At 54.3% G+C, this 20,189-nt stretch overlaps 8 protein-coding genes across 9 annotated transcripts; 3 read left to right on the top strand and 5 right to left on the bottom strand.

Moving 5' to 3' along the window:
* Positions 1-2,499: 2,499 nt before the first annotated feature.
* On the bottom strand, positions 2,500-4,154 carry PV07_07952 (uncharacterized protein). Its single transcript, XM_016395071.1, has 4 exons — positions 3,997-4,154; positions 3,546-3,873; positions 3,404-3,481; positions 2,500-3,347 (listed from the first exon to the last, which is right to left on the bottom strand). Exons 1-4 carry the CDS (start codon positions 4,039-4,041, stop codon positions 2,779-2,781), a joined length of 1,020 nt encoding a protein of 339 aa, XP_016248490.1. The 5' UTR covers positions 4,042-4,154; the 3' UTR covers positions 2,500-2,778.
* A 260-nt stretch (positions 4,155-4,414) lies between these two features.
* On the bottom strand, positions 4,415-6,623 carry PV07_07951 (uncharacterized protein; the record flags this gene model as incomplete). The annotated part of the gene is made up of 1 exon (XM_016395070.1): positions 4,415-6,623. The coding sequence occupies exon 1, from the start codon at positions 6,506-6,508 to the stop codon at positions 4,415-4,417; it is 2,094 nt and encodes a 697-aa protein (XP_016248489.1). The 5' UTR covers positions 6,509-6,623.
* A 409-nt stretch (positions 6,624-7,032) lies between these two features.
* On the top strand, positions 7,033-9,321 carry PV07_07950 (uncharacterized protein). Its single transcript, XM_016395069.1, has 2 exons — positions 7,033-7,317; positions 7,418-9,321. The coding sequence occupies exon 2, from the start codon at positions 7,899-7,901 to the stop codon at positions 8,793-8,795; it is 897 nt and encodes a 298-aa protein (XP_016248488.1). The 5' UTR covers positions 7,033-7,317; positions 7,418-7,898; the 3' UTR covers positions 8,796-9,321.
* On the bottom strand, positions 9,240-10,797 carry PV07_07949 (uncharacterized protein). The gene has a single exon (XM_016395068.1). It carries the CDS (start codon positions 10,567-10,569, stop codon positions 9,388-9,390), a length of 1,182 nt encoding a protein of 393 aa, XP_016248487.1. The 5' UTR covers positions 10,570-10,797; the 3' UTR covers positions 9,240-9,387.
* A 235-nt stretch (positions 10,798-11,032) lies between these two features.
* On the bottom strand, positions 11,033-13,370 carry PV07_07948 (uncharacterized protein). Its single transcript, XM_016395067.1, has 3 exons — positions 12,942-13,370; positions 11,576-12,889; positions 11,033-11,508 (listed from the first exon to the last, which is right to left on the bottom strand). The coding sequence occupies exons 1-3, from the start codon at positions 13,180-13,182 to the stop codon at positions 11,171-11,173; spliced, it is 1,893 nt and encodes a 630-aa protein (XP_016248486.1). The 5' UTR covers positions 13,183-13,370; the 3' UTR covers positions 11,033-11,170.
* A 951-nt stretch (positions 13,371-14,321) lies between these two features.
* Positions 14,322-16,613, top strand: PV07_07946 (the record flags this gene model as incomplete). Of its 2 annotated transcripts, XM_016395064.1 has the most annotated exons (3): positions 14,322-14,657; positions 14,716-15,789; positions 15,840-16,613. In XM_016395064.1, the coding sequence occupies exons 2-3, from the start codon at positions 15,444-15,446 to the stop codon at positions 16,325-16,327; spliced, it is 834 nt and encodes a 277-aa protein (XP_016248483.1). In that variant the 5' UTR covers positions 14,322-14,657; positions 14,716-15,443. The 2 variants fall into 2 exon arrangements, with proteins under 2 accessions (XP_016248483.1, XP_016248484.1); XM_016395065.1 differs by having other exon boundaries at positions 14,322-15,789; positions 15,840-16,327.
* PV07_07947 (uncharacterized protein) lies at positions 14,403-15,246 on the bottom strand (the record flags this gene model as incomplete). Its single annotated transcript, XM_016395066.1, has 3 exons — positions 14,403-14,698; positions 14,758-15,109; positions 15,241-15,246. The coding sequence occupies 3 exons, from the start codon at positions 15,244-15,246 to the stop codon at positions 14,403-14,405; spliced, it is 654 nt and encodes a 217-aa protein (XP_016248485.1).
* Positions 16,614-18,450: 1,837 nt separating the features above from the next.
* PV07_07945 (uncharacterized protein) lies at positions 18,451-19,666 on the top strand (the record flags this gene model as incomplete). The annotated part of the gene is made up of 2 exons (XM_016395063.1): positions 18,451-18,468; positions 18,521-19,666. The coding sequence occupies 2 exons, from the start codon at positions 18,451-18,453 to the stop codon at positions 19,637-19,639; spliced, it is 1,137 nt and encodes a 378-aa protein (XP_016248482.1). The 3' UTR covers positions 19,640-19,666.
* Between the last annotated feature and the right edge of the window lie 523 nt (positions 19,667-20,189).

Here is a 20,189-nt window from a genome sequence, read left to right as displayed (position 1 = left end):
ACAGCGCAGGGCTGGTAGGCAACACCGAGCGAGCTTGAAGGGTGGCTCTGATATCCAGCTGGAGAGCTCGAGCTGGGAAGCTCCGGGATCTCTGGAAGTGGGCAGCACAGCAACTGCCAGTCAGACCACCCTACGCGGCCTTGGACTCACAATTTTGATCACCAGCGCCCCATCAAGCTGCATAAGCGCCTCTGGGCAGCCGCCTGCGCTGAGATTTGGAGCCTGTCTGACTGACTTGCTTCAGGCTGAAAGCGCCCAGCCCTCGGGCTAGTCGATGTTCTCAATTTCAGTTGACGGCCACCATGGTGACGGGTCACGAAAGCCTGTTGCTTCGGACCCCCAAGAGTCCCCGTCTCTCCCGACAAATCAGCGCCTGGCAGCATCTTCGTTGGCTGTCCCTTTTGGGCGTCCCAGGCACATCACTCCATCCCACGACCCGCCAGAGCCGGATCATGTCCACCGTCTTGCGAAGCCCTGGTCAGGCCTGTTCTTTCGTGGCTCCCACCATCCCCGAAGCTCACCCTCGGCAGCTTCCACAGGCGCTCTTGTCCTTCCACTTCTGGCCTTTCGTGGCGTTGCCAAAGTCGCTGCTGGTGCTCTCCAATCTCGATCAGACTTGAATGGTAAGGGGCCCTTTTGCTCCTCTTCTTTGGGCGCCTCGCTTCACGGCGGCGCGCCTTTGCCCTATGGCTGAGGTGCTCCGACTCCAGGCATCTTCGTAGGCTATTGTAGGCATGCCTGTACGGACGACGTACTTGAAACTGACAGCGAGCACTGATAGCTTGGAGCTCACGGAGGTGCTTCGACCCTTCTAATACTTGTTCCGAGTTGCATTCTCTCACCCGGACCTCAACCACAGACTCCTCCAGCCACCTGGATACTTCCTCGCTCTCCAGGCGCTTCTTCATGCACTCTACTCGGGCGCCGAGGTGCCTTTCTCCGTAAAACGCTCCTTTGTTCCAGAGCATGCCCATCTTTTTGGTGGTACCTGCATTGGGGCGATCAACTCCCCTGCAGTTCCGACTCAACCAAAACGTCTCTGGCTTAACTGGGTGGTCATTCCAAATAAAAACCTAATGCCCGTTCGAAAATAACGCGAACACCGCACGCTCATACAGCGTCTTGCCCCCTTCGCAACGACTTCCAGCCTTGACATGCTGCACCTAACTCCACCAGAAGCATTTACAGAGATGCAGTTGAAAGTATTCAGCATCTCATCCACGAAATCAAGTGCACCTCCTCCTATTTCTCCCACGTGGACTAGTGAGCATGTATTACTGATACCGCTGATCTTACTGAATGGGTTGACAGACTCATGCAAATTTATTCTAGGATGATTGGAGTGTTAACAACGACAGTAGTGCGCTTGTTCTATATCACCACCGGCACCCCTATATAGGAAACACTTGGGCGGCGTTGTGAGGGTATGCCCTCCCAAACTCCGCTGCGCCGTTGGCATCATTGGCGGATTCGAAGTCAAAGGCGGCTAACCCGTTGGTGAGGATGTGCTGCGAGGCTTGATTGTAGCTGGTTAGCACCCCGCGCGAGGCTGAGGTTTCGGATGAGTCCGTTTCCAAGTACAACAGATCTGTTCTCACTTCATGTCGCCCACCATCAACCCCATCTATCTGTGTCCTGATGCCAATAGTAAAGCCCACACAATCGCCTGCCACCACTGAAGCTTGCTTGCTCCTGAAAGCAGGACGACGCAGAAACTATGGATGTTGCGGACGAGACCAGAGCGGACCGCTTCATGAATCGATGCGTGAACCCCTTGCTGTACGGATGCAGACACCTATCAACCCCTATCAACGGTCGAAGACGAATCCAGGCCCAAGTAGAGACTTGCACGTTCGTTGCTCGAGAGGTCTGTTCTCGCCCGAAGAAGACTTGATGACTATGAAAAGATATGAGGTCGACAAACTGTGCCATCCCGAGGTTGTACTCGACGACTTAGCTCGAGAAATTGCTCTGCCACCACCACCCACCCGTCCACTATTCAGGGTGCTTGGTCGACGACCTAACGATGAGTCTGGAGTGGGCTTTTCTGGGGGCGGCAGAGACTGGACTTTCCTCGACGTCTCTACCAGGCTGAAGAGACACGGGCTTCGATTCGGCAAGAGCTCGCGGTCCTCGTTCCGTTCAAACCCACTGTTCTCTCCGCTTGGGCCCGCGAGCCTCGAATGGACGCGCCGTGCGCAAACGGGAGAATCAGAGGTCCTCCATGAATAGAACCGTCAATCTATGTAGATAGTCACGTCCCGGTCCCGGCAGGAGTCAAGGAGTTTCCCCCCGCGTCCCAGTCTCGAGCGATCTGAGAACAAACCCAAGCGAGCCGAGGGGAGGGAGTATACCGGGTAAGTTAGAGCCTGATACCTGGTCCCCAGGCTAATTGAATCCCTATCCACCTGCATACTTATTAGGTAGGTAAAGGTTCAGGTGTGAAAGGGTACCCTGTCCTCGGGAGGCACAATGACCAGCCACAGCAGACAACACACATTTGGTAGTGTCAGAAGCTTCCATATTGACAATCTAGTGGATTTTTGTTTGTTCGGTACCGTTGGACAATCTCATGATTGATCAGAGTGCCTCTATATATGTACAATAGTTTTGTTGACTGTTGTACACTTTGGTTCAGGATGACCTCTTTATTCTTTTCCCAGCATCAACTTTTCTTTCTGCTCTTGTTCTCTTTGTCTCCTTCTCCCTCCCCCTCTCTCTAGGGCGGAAAATTTATATCTATTGGCGAAAGACACAAGATGCTTCACCCACCAACATCTAAAACTTGAACACTTGGTCCTTGGTGTAGCCCAGCTCCTTCAGGATGCCGGTCAACTCGCCCTGGTCTTGCGGAGACGTCTTCGCGCCGCTGATCGCCTTGTACATGCCCGGAGGTCCACAGACGAAGATCTTGATGTTCTCGCTCTTCGGATCCGGGATGACCTCCTTCAACAATTCCTTGGTGATGAAGCCCTTGCCGTACGGCCAGCTCTCGGGCGGGTTGTCCAGGGTAAAGAAGCACCGGAACCGCTGGGGGAACTCGTTCTCCAGCTTAGACAGCTCCTGCTTGAGCAGGATGTCTTCTTCCTTGATGTTCCCGAAGATGAGCGAGACTTTGGTCTTGTCCTCGGGGTTCTTGAAGATGGCGCGGATCAGCTGGTACATGGGCGTGATGCCCGTGCCGCCGGCGATCAGGGTTATATGCTCGTGCTTGTTGGGCGCCCAGGGGTATTTCGGGATGGGACCTTTGAACGAGAGGGTTTCACCTGGTTTCATGCCGTGGATGTGTTCGGACATAGGCCCGTTGGGGTAGACTTTGACCAGAAGTTCGAGATAGCCCTTGACGTCTGCGGGAGCGAGTGAGTTGGGTTGAAGACACCGGACCGAGGACTGGGATGGTTACCTTCATCATTGATGGGCGTGTAGGGCCTGATGACCGGCTTTTCCTGATCGGCCGGTTTGAATTTTGTGATGATGGCAGCTTTTTTGGGACCCAAGTCAATAAACCTGACCGACCACATATAGTTCCATGTCACTCGACTTACAAGCAACGTTCAACCCGCTCACATGGTCCTTGTCCGGCAACTCGAATTTGAACATCTTGGTATTGTGGTTGTACGGGATGATCTCCGCGAGCTTCAGATCGACGAATCCTTGCTCCCCACCCGTGAAGGTCTTGCTGGGCGCAGGGCCCTGCTTGTCCATTTTCTGTGCATCCTCGGAGGGCTTGGGAGCGTCAGCCTTGGCCGTCTTGCTGCTGGATCCCAGGAAGTTGTAGCCAATGACGCCTGCGCCCACGGCAGCGGCGCCCACGATCCAGGGTGTCGACGAGGAGGACGGCTTCTGAGCTTCGGTCGCGTATGTGCGGAAGTTCTGTGCGAAAGGAGGGACGTGTGAGCTCATTTGTAAGCTGGCGGGATGAAGCAATCATGTCCATTGACGGAGCAGCGGGTGCTTCCCCCACGAGTCAACGGACACAGGAGCAAGGTCACGTACCTGGCGAAGAGGCCCGCAGGACCTCAGGACTGACCTGGCAAGCATGGTGGAAGAGATTTGGCGGGGAGATGTGATAAGAACAAGCAGGAGAACAGAGACGGAAAATGGGATCGTGAGACGTCAAGGGCAATCGAGATGGCGTCAACAATGGAATTTCGAGCACCGAAGCTGGAGAACGAGGACAGATACGCGCAGCCAATTGACGGGCTCCCGGCCTTTACAGCATCCCGAGTCTGTTAAGCCCGAGCGAGGTATCCAACCGCGCGCGGAGGAGCAGCCCCGCCCCAAGGTGGCTTGTCGCACTTACATACCATCGAATCAATGCATATAATACCGAGTACTCCAGACATGCTCGTTATTATCTAAAAGTCCCTTTCAATGCTATTCCACCAAGTCCTCCTTCGAGAGGCTTTGCCCATTACAGCTCATCCTCCTCAACGTCATGTCCAATGTGGCCCACGCTTCTTAGTGGTATTGCATCCCAGTCCGAGCTATCATTGTGTGCCAGACACCGTGTTGCAGCCTTGTATGCCCAGATCCTCTCTTGCCTCCGGATCAGCCTTTCTTTTGCCTCGAGGGGCTGGCTTTCTGCCCTACGTGAGCCTTGACATTCTGGCTGAGCCGCTGAGAGCCGCGACGGCCGCTCTTCGACGTCTTCATCAGACGAGGCAAGTAGGTCTCCTGGTTGACTGTCGAAGACCGAAGGAAAGAATGGGTTATCACTAGTGTCGTCCTCGAATAGGTCCCAGTCATCGCTCCCCCGGCGTCGGTGGAATGCTGGATAGGCTTGAGAGACACCGTTGGGGCCTAGGCTACACGCCTTTTGGTTGCGCCTCTGTGGATCTGCCTCTGCATCTCCGAACTCAGCACGCTTCTTGGAAGATCTCAGGATCTCCATTTCCTCTTCCCCACTCATAAGATCGTCGTGGTTGGTCTCCTGGGATTCCGTCTTCTGAGTATCATCATCTCCTCGTTTCCTTTTACCACTGGCACTCCTAAGCCCCTCCCCTTCCCTCAATTTTTCAACTACTTCCCGCGTCTCTTGGTCAAAGTAGAATGTTTGCTCTGAACAAAGGTCTCCGAAAAGTGCCTGCATGCTAAGTTCCTCGGTCCAAGTCTCCGGGCAGACTGTGCAGGGGCAGATATCCCTAGGTCGGAACCGCTCAACAAAATCACGGAGCTCGTTATATGAGGAGTGGCGAGAATAAGGAAAGTGTATGGTATCGTTGCCGGTCTGAGGTCTTGACTCTTGATCAGAATGCCTCTGCCCTGGACGTGAAGCATCTGTCTTCCCGTATCTCTTCGCAAGGAAGGGCACCAAATCCTTCAGTTGTATATGGCCATTCTGGTCAAGTCCCAATTCGTCTGGTGCTTCCATGGCAAGGCACAAATCTCCTCTCGCCCCGAAATGGCCAAGCGGTCGAAACACGTTCGATACCGATGCGGTGTCGTCCATAGAAGATGCAAAGAGGTTCATAAGCTGCTGGACAGATGCGTGATCCTCCACCTTCAATTCAGACGTGGGATAGAGGTCTCTTGCGCCTCCGCCGGCCCCAAGCTCCCTGATCTCGGTTCCATCTTTGAGTCTCGAAATGATAGGAGTTATCCACCTGATGTTCTTCATCTGTTTGATTTCAGAGTGACACTTCAACCCAGGTTCACAGCTATGAATCCTTGCAGCGGTATCCAGACTGAGACAACCTGGAAGATGAGTGTTGCCAACGGCGAAGCCCGTCAGCGCCCCGTAGTCGTTACTGCCGGTATCGACTCCATTGGCAAATATCCGGAGCTGATATTCATCTACATGGACACGGGATTGCAGAATGTTGGATAGAGCGACCCAAACATTTTCGTAGCCCAGAGTCCACGCTCTAAAGTAGAATATCGTGTCTGGGGGACATTGCACCACTTTCTCAAGAAGCTCTTTCAACCCTTCAGCTTTTGTCGGGAACTCGCTATATGGCTCGTCACGAATGGCAAACGTGGTATCGAGATAGAGACAGTCAAGATACCTCAAGCCGCAAGCATAGGGTAGTAAGACGGGGTTTTGCACAATCGAGTTCACCCACCACAATTCAGCCCTAATATCTCCAGTGTAAAGAATGGCTTTGCCATCATCTTCAATCAAGAACATGACGGCGCCAGGACAATGGTTCGCATCCAGCAACGTCACCCGAATGGTAAGTTTTGGGCCAAGCTCGAGTGCCGTGGCCGTGTTCATCGGCAGCGGTCTGAGGACTGTCTTCAGGTGCCGATAGTGTTGTTTGCGGGCTTCAAGGATGCCTTTTGCAAAGTTGATGCGATGGGGATATTTTTCCATATTAAGCAGGATACGCTTGGTTGTAGCCGAGCAATATACAAAAGGCATTTTGACCGACTCCAACCCAAGTAAGTGATCGCTATGGACATGGCTGAGAAAATACGCAGCAGGCGGCGGCCTTCCCGGATGATGCCTGAAGTAGTCGATCCTAATACTCGGAAATTCCTTGACGAGGCCATTGAAGGTCGACATGATGGCCAGTGGCACCTAGAATACTACCACCCGGGCGAGCTTTGCGTCCAACACGTCGACTGCAAGGCTGTAAGATCTGGCTCTTGTTACCCCACAGGCTCTGGCAAGGTCCCAGGAAATGGGCGCCTTCGTGGGGTGACGTGCGAAAAGGCCACCAGTCAGGAGGCTGCCCGGAACAGATCCTGGCCAACCGCAACCATGACCTGCAGGGTTTTCGAGCGAGGTAGGGGGCTTGTCGGCAGCTTGTTCGTATCGGAAACGCAGGCCAAAAGAGGATTGGAAGCCGGGAGCAACGCAGAGGTAATGGCGCAAAAGCTTGCCTCTTATTTGTCCGCTTGACGAACGCTGCACCCAGGCATAAGGGTCATGCACGGCCTGAGCTGGCCACCTGACAAACAGGAAATCCGTGAAAGGCGAAAAGCGGGTAGGGTCGTGATGGAGGACGTGACTGTGGTTCGAGGTCCAGAAGGCCAATTCTAGCTGGTTGGATAGATGGTGATGTGGCAGACCCAGTCGACCTGACCGTCACTCAAGTGGCAGCGGAGGGAAGCAAACAGTACGGAGAACCAAGGGCCAAACGACGTCTGGGTGCATCAGATTGTGCCAACGCAGCGATTGCTGGCAGTGTGGTCCCAATTCAACGTCGATTCGCATTCAATAATAGCCCATTCTCTTCTTCCCTTGGCTGCTCTTCACTCGGCATCGAATATATAGGCAGGGCCGTGGACACTTGTGCGCGAGTCGAAACATCCAAGCTGGCGACGGCTGTGTCAGTTGACGCCTGGACTCTTGATATTCAGGGTATTGCAGTAAGTATCGTCAGCGGCGGGGTTCAGGGAAAGGAGCCTGTTCGCCTCCCAGTCTGGTGGTACCTGAAGCTAAAAGCGAGATCCTTGCCGCCCCCCAAAGTAACAAGACCACCGACCAGCAAATCTAGCGGCCTCCTTCGAATTCCATCGGGAGCTGTCAAAACCTCAACAATCCCCCTCACTGCAAGACGAACTCTACCTGCTCCTCCCACAACATCTCCCTGGCAGCTACCCCTTACCACCTCTCTACCACCTCCGCCAAATCCTATGACCTCTGTCTCACCTGCCCTTCCCCTGCGAATACCGCCATTCTCCCTCTCTCACTCGAACCATCTGCTCACGCCATTGTACACAGCTCCGAAGATCCTGAAGATCACCTACGTAGCCCCGGCCAAACGTCGGTAGCCGATCATCAGCCGCCCACCGAACCTCTGTTCTGCCTGTGACAAGAGCACTCCTACCTATTACACAAGCGCGGTCTGGGTACAAACGTTGAGGCCACAAGAGTTCGCTTTTGCAAAAGACCGAGGAAAATCGAGTAGAACAGGTGGACTGGCCCGATCTGGGAGACTACAGCCATCATGAGAAAACCGTGCATTCCAGAGTTGATCTACCAGAGGACGTTTCCCAAACCGAAGCAAGGCGATCCAGTCTCCTTTCACGCTCATATCCAACGTCATATCGTGGGCGAGATCCGGGTCGAAGTACAGAACTTCTATGGGGCCCTCGACACGCTGGAAGCACAATACCCTGGCCTCGACTACACGTTCACTCCTCACCGCCGTCGACTATCAAGATATCCTTGGCATAGACGTCTTTTCCGCGTCTTCGACGAACTGGGGCTGACTGATGACGAAATTCTGGGTTTGTGTCACTGGGAAGGTACAAGAGCGGCCAAGGAAAGATACGAACGTGAAGCGGGGGTCGAGGTCAGAACTACCACAGCCGACGATGTCGTTGCAGCGCTGCCCGGAAATGGTCCCAGAGCAGTCTTTGAAGATCTGTCCCGGCCAGCCTCTGTCGACCGAGCATCCTCGACCAGCGAGACCCTGGTAGCAACCCCGGAGAAAGAAGAATGCAAAGCCAAGGATGTGGACACTCCCTCGTCAGCAGCAGAAGAGGAGTTCATCGCCTTACTGCGCGATACTATGCAGTCCCGTCTACGGGGGGATCCTTCAGCTATGAACCTTGCATGGGAACAGTGGCTCAAGGACACCTTGGAGCGGCACGACGATATTGACATTAACGTGGTCATGGCCGCCATTCGAAGACTGGACCCGCAAACACTGAGAGCTATTCGACAAGCTGGAGAGGCCAACGAAACCATGTCACGGTCCTCGACCCTCCAATCCCATGCAGAATCATACCACGAACCCAATCACCTCGACCGGGTCGAGACCGACAGCACCCATATGCCCTCTGATAGTGCATCCCTATCAATCTTCGCACGGAGATCTCAAACAGAGGCAGCCAGGTGAAGCCATGCTTCTTTAATGAATTTCTTCCACTTTTCTCGTTGTCGTTCCAGGAGGGACCAAGATTCAGTGGGAGTTCGATGTCATTGTGGCCGGTTTTCTTTTTGCCTCTCTGCGTGGTTGTCCAAAAGTACGGCTGAATATGCTTTGACACTAAGATTTTGTGGCAAGACACAATAACTTGTCTATGTCCTTAGAGCGAGGCGTTTTTGATGGATTCTGACTACCGGACTGGCTTTCCACGACGTCGCCGGCGTTTGGCGAATCCAACCAACATCATTTCATCTCTGATCATGCAGGTTCAAGTGCTTGAGGGCTCGTATGGAAGTCGAACTTGTTGAGCAAGTATGGGATCATGGGTTGTGGAATCATTCAACAAGAAGAACTAAGGGCAAACGTATGGTACGGGTATGAATTTAATCTATGGGGCGAGGAAGATCACCGAAGCTGAACAGACAGAGTTTATCGACAAGAAAGCAAAAGCGGGTATTGATTTTTGCTCTACAGAGAATCATATATCTTGACACAATTTCTTCCTTTTTCCCATGTTGAGAAGTCCAATGGTCCTGACACCCATTGATTCCGCGCACCGCTCTCAGCCAGCCGTGTTCCTCTCGACGACCCCCCTGGCGAACTCGCCAAAGGTCAGCCCCGTCTCCAGATCGACGGGCTCGTCCAGATTCGGCTGCGTGAAGACGGCCAGGGTGTTGCGGGCGACGCTGTTGCGCGAGTCCACGCCCCTGACGAAGTGCGGGACGGCCTTGAACCGGCCGCGCGTGATGCGCTCCAGCGCCTCGCCGGTCTGGAAGGCCAGCGCGGCGCGCGGGATGCCGACCTTGTGGATCTGGCCCGCGCGCGAGAGGATGTACAGCCCGGACTGCGGGTCCGGGGAGGAAGGTAGCTCCGTGTAGCACTGACCGTCCCTGTTGGGTGCTTGCCCTTCTGTATTCTGATCACCGGGAGAGGAGGCGGATTCGTCGAGGAACATGGCCGATGTCAAGCCCGTCAGGCACCCGTGGTCGAGGTGCGTGGTGCACCAGGAGTCGTCGATCTCAGGCCCATCATCTTCCTCCTTCTGCCCCTGTTCCTTGACTGAGGGAGAAACGTGCCCGTTCGTTGCATCCCCGTTGGCATCCCCGTTCGCCTTGGCGTTCGCATTCGCACTCTGCTGCGCCGTGGGGAAGTAGTGCAACAGCCTGGCCTTGGTCGTCTCGCTTCCCCGGACAACCTTTTCAAGGTATCCGGCCTCGTACCCGTCGATCTCGTGCTCGGCGAAGCGGTCGCACGCCCGCGCGACCAGCACGGCCGTGTCGATGATCAACCGGATCAGCTCTTCCGCGTCGCTCTGGAATTCCGGAATGTCCCCTTCTTCAGGCCACACGTTCGGCGCCGTGTACTCCTCGAAGCCCGGGAACTTGGCCCCGTCCGCGGACTGCAGGGAGGGGGACTTGTAAAACGCGCAGTTCATGTAGTAACTCCCCTTGGCCGTGTCGACCACGCCCGGCCGCAGGGTTTCCACGCCGTGGCTCCACCCGACGAGATACTTGGCACTGGGCTTGGTCAGAGTTTGGAGAGTCGGCGGAGGGAGGTGCGCGAGGCGCGAGGCGTTGGAGAGGACCTTTTGCCGGAGCGGAGGGAAGGTGGGCGGCAGGTCCGTCACCACGAGGATGCCCAGGCTGTCCGGGCCAAACGCATCGAGGAGGGTGCTGAAGGGGACGGCGTTGGACTGCAGGTCGCGTAGGGAGACGGTGACGGGTATGGCTTGCTTGTATTTCATGGTGAGAGGCGAGAACTGTCGGAAGCAGAGGAGGACGGAAAGCGACGTCGAGTGTTGGGCGGGGAGTCCGACTGTATGTATCAATCGAGGAGGTGCTCGGCGCGAAATTGGTGTCGCCTGCACCGCGAGGATCACGTCCTTCTCTTGCTCTGTGATATGTCCATCGCTTCTCGTCTCTCGCAGTCTTGCACGGCCTCGATCGACTTTTCTTTTCCTGATGGTCGCGAGGGATGCAACGCTGTATCATTCTTACCCCACAGTCGGAGCGGAGGCAATGGCAATTGCGTTCGCGCTTATCCATGGAGAAAACTATGTCGGCCAGCTCCGAACAACGATCGTCGCCGAGGCTTTAACTACCAGTCAGTGGTCAATGGGTGTCTTGACCCAGCCTAGTGGCTTCCATTTGAACTTCGGACCGCGTGGATAGCACTCCATTGTGGTGATAGATGTAACACGAGAACATGGATGCCGCCAAAAGCCACAGAAGGGTGGACAGCGACAAGTTACTGGAGATCGATGTATTTTCATTCTTCATTACCACGTCTGTTATTCTTCTCCTCGTAAGCGCCTATGTACAGGGTTCGTCCAATTGACCTCTCGCTTACTTCAAGCCAAACGCATCGAGCAGTTTTGGGAGATATGGAGTTCCCCAGCCGGTCACCGCATCCCACCCAGGAGTTGCAGGGAATCCAGTCGTGTTGCAGCCAGCAGACGTGCCATTCGTGACATCGGTGAAGAGGGTATGACCCCACTTATACAACCAGGGATTGAGGAAACCCATGGGAGGACGTCCCTCAGAGATCAATGCATCATTCAACAGCGTGAAGACAGACGCACAGATGGGCGAAGAACCAGATGTGCCGACGAGGTTGAGTGTGCTACCGTTCCATGTAATGGGGAAGACTTGTCCAATGCAGGAAATATCAGGATAAGCGCGTCCTAGATAGAGAAATAGAGTGTTAGCGGGCTACATGCATATAGTTTGCGTCTCTGATCAAGAACTTACCTGATTTGTTGTAGAGTCCGTCGTAGAGCCCTCCGAGGCTGTCAACATATGCGTTTACAGTGTCGGCCTGGTAGGCCGGCATGTCGAAATAGTTGCTGAACCCGGCGCCACTGGTAAAGTAGCCTCCACCACTCAGCTTCCTCCAGGCCGCCGATTCAGGATAGCCAGTTGTCGCCCCAACGGTGGTAACGTAGGGGCAGTCAGTTGGGAAGGACGGAAGAAACATGGCGGTAGTGTTGTCCACATTGCTGAAACATTGCCCATCTGATCCGACACCAGCATCACCACTAGAAAAGAACAACGATACACCTCGTGCTCCTAGTTGTGCAAATTGATTGCAAACTGCTTGGGCGTAAGAGCGACTGACAGTTTGTTCGTCGTCTCCGTAAGAGGTGGAAATGACTTGAGGCACCTCATTATCCGGTAGCCCTGCCATATAATTGGCCCACACCAGGAAAGGCTCATCGCTGTTGGTGGGGGTCACCAAGTCGGGCACAAATGACGGATCTCTCCCACCGGTATGATATGCAGTCAAGGGAGTCGGGTAGCCAATTCCAATCATGTAATCAGCATCAAGGTCTGCCTCTCTGTCCAGACCCTCTGCGGCGACGTTGGTGCCATTGTCGAGGACGCCTCCTGCAACGGAAATGGCCTCGAACTGGTAGGCATAGGCAGCCGCGTCGGGCCGGTACTTTGACAGGAAGATGTTGATGTCCGAGCGGTTGGTGGCCTCCTCCAAGTAATTTGTGTGGCCCATCTTATTCTTTCCGGCAGACTTGACCTCGTAATCAATGGTGCCATAGAGGGTTCTCAAGCAGTCTGGAGTCACCGAGGTGAAGTTACAGGCGGCATAAACGGTGGAGTTTGCAGGCAGCGGAATCGAATCGGGCGGTGAGTAGGTGTCTGCAGCCTCGAGCACATGAGAGCTACGCTTGTTGACCAAGGAGCGCTTCTTAATCTCGGTTCTCTTCTTGCGTCCCTCAAGTCGAGCCCACGAGTTTGTTGGCTGGATCGTGCTGATATGTTTGTGGACATAGTGGGGGAGAGAATACCCTTCGGTGCGCACAAGCGCCGATCCGTCAGGATGTTCCCAGATTGAGTAATCCGTGTTCAGCATGTCCTCAATCGTCGAGACGGGGAGAGAGACCGTAATCCAGTCCCTGGCTGGGCTGTAGGTGAGTTGCTCAATGTCAACGTCATACTCTTGTAACCATTCATGGATGGCCGCCGAGGTCTCATCCGAAGGTTTCACGAGGTCATGAACTTCTTCAGCTGACAGATGCTGGCCGTAACGTGCATGTGACGGGTCGGAGACTGGTAAGTGGTCAGACCGGGCGACGATGGGTTTGAATGCAATATCTCATACCTTCATAAAGATGGCGTTCGAGCTCGTCGAAGCGGCTTTGCGAGAGACCGATAGTCAACCTGATCAGATGTTCACTCGGCGCAGGCCCCAGATTTGTCCACGCCCTAGGAGCGGGATGGAAGTCTTTGACGACAAGGTCGGAGCGACGGGTGACGGGACCAGCTGCAACAAGAGAAGCTTGAAAGCAGCTTAAGAGAGACAACGCCGTAGTAAGCATGGTGGATGCTTGAAGAGAGGCCATGCTTCTGATACCTGGTCGGGGATGTTGCACGCGACCGACCGACCCAGCGACAAGAACGAGCGACGAGGCAGAGCGAGAGAGACAGTGATTTGTCTTGGAAACAGCAGCGGCGACCACTTACCTAAATACCTGAGCTTTGGTACAAATAAAGCAGGCGCGTAGGCCATTCCTCCTGCGTCCATTCTCCCGTTCACACAGCAATAGCAACGTCATGTAACATCGAGTTGATGTGCTATCCTGCCTCTTTGGACGTAGCTCCGAGAGATAAACAAGCATTGAGGTGGCATCGAGGACACGAGCATCCACCATGGGTCGCTAGCCCTTGCATTGGGGCGCAGGAAGATGAGGAATTGGAAGGAAGCTTGCAGGACCGAGGTATGGCAGCGAGGCAAGGATTGGACGCCTGTTGGACAGCTTCTAGATTAAGCATAGACCTGGAGGGAGTCGTTGGTGGGATCGACATTGTGGCGGATACGACCGCCCAGGGGAGGATCGCTGGAGTACGAATCGGTGGGGAGATAAGCTCTGTCATGGTGGAGAGAAGTGACAATCGAAGGTTCTCCGGGGGCGCGATGGAAGCAGATGTGGCAGATGTTTCGTCGAGGTGTTACCTGGAGCATTTCGCGGCCCCTTGATACTGACCGTCATTGGCAGAAGACATGAGATGTGCGCAATCTTAGCGAACTTAGCGACGATACGAGCAGCCATCATGCAAAAGGCCGCCACCAACGGAATGCTGACGACCGCTGGTTGCACAGTCAAGAGTAGAAGATGCAATCTCGTCTCGCACAGCACGGCGATCATGCTGTAATTGGCAGCGGTGGCAGCAACCCGACAAGCTGAGTTACCTCCTTGTAGCACGTGGGTTGCAGATGATGTAGAAAGGAAGATCAAGGTCAAGGCGAGGTGAAAAGTGAGGTGAGGGTGAAGCGCAGGCTGAATTGGCGCGGAAATCCTCCGGGGGTGCCGGGGCAGTTTGGGGGCTGCTTTAACAGGGGGATTAAGGGCCGGTTGGTCTCGGCTGCTCCCGGATCAAGCCCGTGTGCCCGCTGATTTTCTGCATAGGGCGCCTTTTCAAAGGACTTTTGGTCTTGGACCACTTCCTAGACGTAGAACCTCCTTCGCTGTCCCCCGCCCACTGTGACCTCTCGACCTGGGCTGTGTCCAACAGGTCGATCGTGAAAACAAACTCCATTCGTTACATGAGCACACACCAGTTCTTATTCTTGCGACGGCGGTGCTTGGTCCTTTCCTTCTGTCGGGAGGAAACCGAGCACGGAGAGACTGTGCGTGGGTATTCCTAACAGAGCAGTATCCTGGTGGATCAATCCATTCGAAATCTCCAGCTCTAGGAACTTCTTCAAGTCTTCTTGAATCTTCGGCATCATTTGCTGCAACCGGTCCTTATAAGTCCCCAAGTCCGTTGGCCGGCGAATGGTGCCATCGCGAGTCGCGCGCTCCCACGGTTGTTGCAAGTTCCGTTTGATCTCGTTGCAGTGTTCGGGGAGCGAAGTGTCTAATAGACAAAATCAGGAAAAGATACGGTAGCAATAGTTGCGGATATCCTCCACTTACCCTTGAGCACTTTTCGATACCAGCCCATCGCCGCTGACGGAGCCCTATCGGCAGAGGAGTTTCCAGGATCAACGACCGAGTTCCAAATCGAGGACACGGAGTTTGCGGCATCGACAACAGTGGTACAGAGTTGCTCTTTGGCTTCTTCCAATGCATAGTACTTCGCGCCGGATTCTTCGATTGTGAACGACTCCACAAGGTCGGCGAATGCTGCGAGCGATGCAACGATGGAGATGACGACTTCCCAGCCGGAGAGGGAGTCGCCCAAAGAATTTTGTATGAATTGCTCATAGAATGGGGGTCTTTTTGGATACTTGACCTTGTTTGTGGCCTTGCCCACCTTGACTACCAGCTAAGCTGGATTTCAACGTGGAGGAATTGAGGTGCAATCAAGAAATGGGTGGAATGGATGATCAAGTTGTGCTCTGATAGCGCTGATGAGCTGGCCAGCGAGGAAGTGACTGAGTTCTCCTTGTTCCTGACATGCATGCTTCTCGCCGCAGCTGAAAGCACAGCCCACCAGCCATGGGTACACTGCGTGCTCGTCACGAGACCGCACAACCAATGGCACCAAACCACCCCAAGAGACCGCTGAGCCCTCTTCGGATGATATAACCTAGGGTCTTGAGAGTATATTTGAATGCGCAAGCAATCGAGGCGCCATCACCGAGCCCACTTTTACCAATATGTTCTGGCTTATATTCCCCTGGAATCGCATCCTCGATCGATTCTGGATGGCACCGGATACGGACAGCAAGGTTCAAACTCCCATCGACCTTCTCTTGCTGGACGATGAGCCGGATGATACAGGCCCGGTCACGTTTGGACCAGAATACTGGCGCCAACTGGGCGAGCACACCACGCTGGAGCAAGCTGAAGTTGAGCATGCGTTGGGCGAGTTCAAGAAACTGCATACTATGAATCTCACACATTTGCTCAATCAACTAGTTCTCATCAAGGCCAACGTAGAAAAGAACGGAACCACAAACAAGAAGCAGATGACAGTGCTCAGGAAAACGCTTCACCACTATTGTACACGTTCCATTGATGATTGAAAGAGTCACCAACTAACATCGAATCAGCGAACGCAATCCGAGACTTCCAATACATCACCGGCCTCAACACCGCACCACGCATATACCGGAACCAAAAGCGCATCGCTCTCGAAGGCAGCTTCCCGGGACTCGCCAACCCGTTCTCTGGCACCAAGAATTCTCTGGCACCAAGAACGTCCCCTATAACACATCCTATCGGACCCTCCAGGACCGCACCGTGCAAAGCCGCGACGGCGTCAGAGAAGTCCTGCGCAAGTTCCTCCCTAACCGTCTTTCCTGGACCAACCCCGAGCGACGCGCACGCCCAGACATTTACTCATCCCGGGGGGGGGGGGGGCCGATATCTATTCTCCGTTTGTGGATTCGACAGCGCGCTTAATCATCGGGATGTTTGGAGGGTGTGCGCTTGTGGTGCCGTTGATGGTGATGATATTCCAGCCGTCGCTGACGAAGAGCCTGATTACGGTATCCATGGCGGTAGTGTTATTTGCGTTAGCATTGAGTCTAGTGTTTGAGACGGACAACAAGGATACTCTCTCTGCAACAGCGACGTATGCTGCCGTTCTGGTGGTTTTCGTCGGGATGAGCACAGGACACAGCTGATGGATGTTGTCAGGGACACTGGGGTTGAGCATTTGGCACGTCTCTGAGCGTTGATGCGCGACGATGAACCTAATCGAATGAATACGCTTGGTTGGAACAAGGTATCCAATATCAGCCATTTGCACCAAATACCTGAGTCTCTAGCGAGAGGCTTTCTGCTCAGCAGGGCTGAGATAACTGTTGGCTTTTGGTTTTGTCGTGGAGGGTGATCTATTATCACTATCAACTTAAGTTGGCTCTAATAATGCTGTGGGTACATATCAAGGTCGCCAAGAACTTACTAGGTACTTAGTAGTTACTGGAGTCCCTGCTCGTAGCAAGTAAATGTTGGGCCGCCTGGGGACACTGAGCCAGTTTCCTCCAGCCTCCTCTTCTCATCGCGGTACGAAGAACACACGCCTACGAGTACACACACTTCTCCTGCTCCTCTCTTCCTCTCCGCCCTCTTTTTCCCTTTCTTCTAGCTTCAACACTCCGTTATTCATGGGGATCTTGTTCTTCTTGTTCACGCGATTGACTATGCACGACCTCTATGCGGCCTCTAGGCGCTGACTCAATCAGCCAGGATCTCATCTGACCTCGATGCCCAAGACCAACTTTCTCGAGCAGCAAGAGGCCACAACCCTCCCCTCCCCTCCCCGCCACGAGATGACTCGGCATGCAACAATGTCTCAGGCTTGAAAGACACGCAAAATGACTCAAATCATCAATGCTTTTTCTCAAGAGGTTAGGCATCCATCTGCCTTGCCTTGGCTGCTCGCACCAATCATCTTCACTGCGGCTCGTTGAATGGCTACGACCGGCCTGCTTTGCAGTCCTTTCGTCAGGCCTTTTGTCTGCTGGCCCTTTGCTCGTGCCTCCTCGCTTTGTCGTCTGCCTGCGTCCGCAGATAAACATGTAAGTTGATCTCGCCGGCGGTGTTTGTCAGAAAACCTCGTCGTCCTCTACTCTCCTCGTGTTTTCCATGCAAGCCGCTCGCAGTCTCCAAATCACACCGCAACCACCTCAGCCTTGTCGCATACTCTGCGTCTAGCGAAATGTGCAACCTCCTAGTTCCACTTTGCCCCTTCGTCCTCCATTCTATCACAGCCTCCGACCATTCTCCCCCGCAAGATGCTGCCTCAAACCCTTCGTCGGATGCAAAGATTCTCTTCTCTTACCTATCAAAGAGGCCGTACAAGTCCTCTCGCAAAGAGGCGGGCCAGGCACAACCCCAACCCAAGCCTCTAGCCTTGCCATCCCTCAAGCTCTACAAACGCACAAGTTGGCACACATGTCCGTGCTTCTTCAACCGTATCGCCATTCTACATCCCCTGCCTGGGCCCAGCCGACCAACATTCGGGTGTGCGCACAAATTCTGTGTGCGCTGTTCCTCAGCGGCCAAGCTCTTGCGGCCAGTACGGCGTGGTGGACCTTTGGATCACATCACAAGGAATGACCCATACTGGAATCGTTGTATTTTTTTAGGTGCAAGCGGAGTCTTCGAACCAGGCCTCCCCGACGACAACGGCGGTGTAGACACCGGAAAACGAGCCAATGCGCAAGCTCAGTCCCTGCATACCATCCAGCGAAGAGACGCGGCAGAAACCCCAAGTCATAACCAGTGGAATTACAACGACGGGCCTAATGCACGAAAGCGATACAACGAGGAGGATATGAAGGGGTGGAAAGAGGGAAAGCAGGCTCCCAAGGAGTCAGGCTTGTCCAGAAGGAAAGGCCGTTACGAAGCCGACCTGGACTCATACTTGCGTGAGACCTACGGGGAAAGACGAAGGTGAAACGCCTATCGATCGTCTGTTTCGTACCTGAGGATACCAAAATAGGGAGGATAATCACGGATATGTACATATAATACCGCAGAGTGGATATGGATACTAGCAATGTACAGTAGCCCTCGGCGACCTTCCACGTGACCACCCCCGACCCTGGAAAGATTTATGGATGGTCGGTCCTTTTACCAAACTTCAATGCTTCCTTGAGCCTGGTCCATCAGTGAGTTTTCTTGCTCATGCTATAGGGAAGATGTTGATGAACCATGCCAGAGCCCGAAAAAGTATTGCTCCCGCTCCGGCGAGTCGGGTCAGCTGCACTGACTTGAGTCCCAGACACCTGCGCCAACGAGGCGTTTCCTTCCTCCATCTTCTTCGTCGACGGCCAAAGCAACTATACTTTCCTCTTCCGTGCGCAGGAACCCGTTCCAGAGCACGCGCTCCACACAGCCACCACCTTCTGCGACCTCTTCTTTCGCCGGCACGCCACGGTTTCAGCGGCCCACGCCGACGCTCCAGGATGACATTCAAACGAGTTTTGACGACGACCCCGCCTCGGCGATGTTGTCGAAGACCGGCTTGATAGGTGGCAAGGGAGGTATCCCTGACCTCGACGACGACGAAACTCACCAAACGCTCTCACCACTGTACAGTCGAGGGGCTCGGGCAGCAGAAGGCGTGCACGAACACCACGCCGAAAGTGAAGCGTCGCCTCTGCAGCATCGACTGAGAAAATCTGCCCCGGCCACCAAACGACGCAAGGTGTCGCACTACGGAGCTAGCGTCGTTGAGCCCATTGCGATTTCGTCCTCCCCGGAGGATGATAGCCCTGATGAAGCCAGTTTCCAGATCGACGCCGGCTCACGAGCCTCGCAGTCCGATCTAGATGATGACGAAGGTCGGCCTACAGGGCGGCCAGCAGCAGCAGCCAACGAATCGAGCAGGATCACACGCTTCAGGCCCGTCGCTCAAGGATTGAGTCCACCCAGCCCAGTCTCAAGGACCGTCTTCAAAACCGTGCCGGAAGACTACCCCCCTGGATCTGTCGGAAGCGGACCTGTCCTGCCGGACATATTCTCGCCCTCGCGCCGCAAGGGCAAGAGGGACTATATTCCCGGAGGCAGCGCGTCCCTGGTCAGAAGCTGGGTGTTGGACATCGCGACCCGGGAGTCCCACGCTGAGTCGCTTTCGGAGGAAATGCTCCGGATAGCGGCAATCGAGAAGGACGCCAGTGGACGTTTTGTCATTGTGTCCGACGAGGAGGGCGCACGGTGGCTGCTCCCAGAGCAGCATGGGAGACCCGGTCGAAGCTCCAGCTCCAACTGGTCCGATCTCCGGCCCGGGTCGCACGTTCGCATCAAAGGCAAAGCCACCAGGTGGTCTCTCGACCTCGAGCCGCAAGGTCTGGGGAGTCTTGTCGTCGCTGCCTACTGGGAGCCCATCTCCCCCGGTTGAATGTACTTCGCCCGTGCAGCCTCGCAATTGAACGAGAATCCACGCACGCGCATCGAGAAACTATCCTGGAATGGAGACAACATGGACTAATTGCCTGCATTACGCTTTTGATCCCGACAAAGGTGCTCGATATTTACTTTTCCTCTTTTTTTTCCTTCTCTATCCTGACTTTATGCTGAGTTACAACCTCGGACGCAGCGGGCGTATGTCACAACGATTCTTGATCACGTTTGATGGAACCACGGCGCACGCAGCGCAGAGATGAACTGTCTGGGCAGTCATGCACGTGTGAGGGAAGGAAGAGATCGGTAATCCATGGCCTTCACATTCTGTTATCTTTCGTAATAGACCTTGCTCAAAAGATTCTCAATAATCACTGGGGCCATTCTGGAGATGAAATTTCCACATGATTAGGGCTGGAAAAGAAAGAGGTAAAATAATTTCCCTTGGGTCCCTCGTAAATGAAGCTTTCATCCTCGACAGAGTGGAAATTGTGCGTGCTTGCGACTTTTGACGGCTGTCTCTCTTGCCTCGTCTCTCCACGGACCGA

Source organism: Cladophialophora immunda (genome assembly GCF_000835495.1).
Source record: "Cladophialophora immunda strain CBS 83496 unplaced genomic scaffold supercont1.4, whole genome shotgun sequence".
NCBI lineage: Eukaryota > Fungi > Ascomycota > Eurotiomycetes > Chaetothyriales > Herpotrichiellaceae > Cladophialophora > Cladophialophora immunda.
The sequence above is the reverse complement of the archived record's forward strand: the minus strand, read 5'-3'. Positions and strand labels throughout refer to the sequence as shown.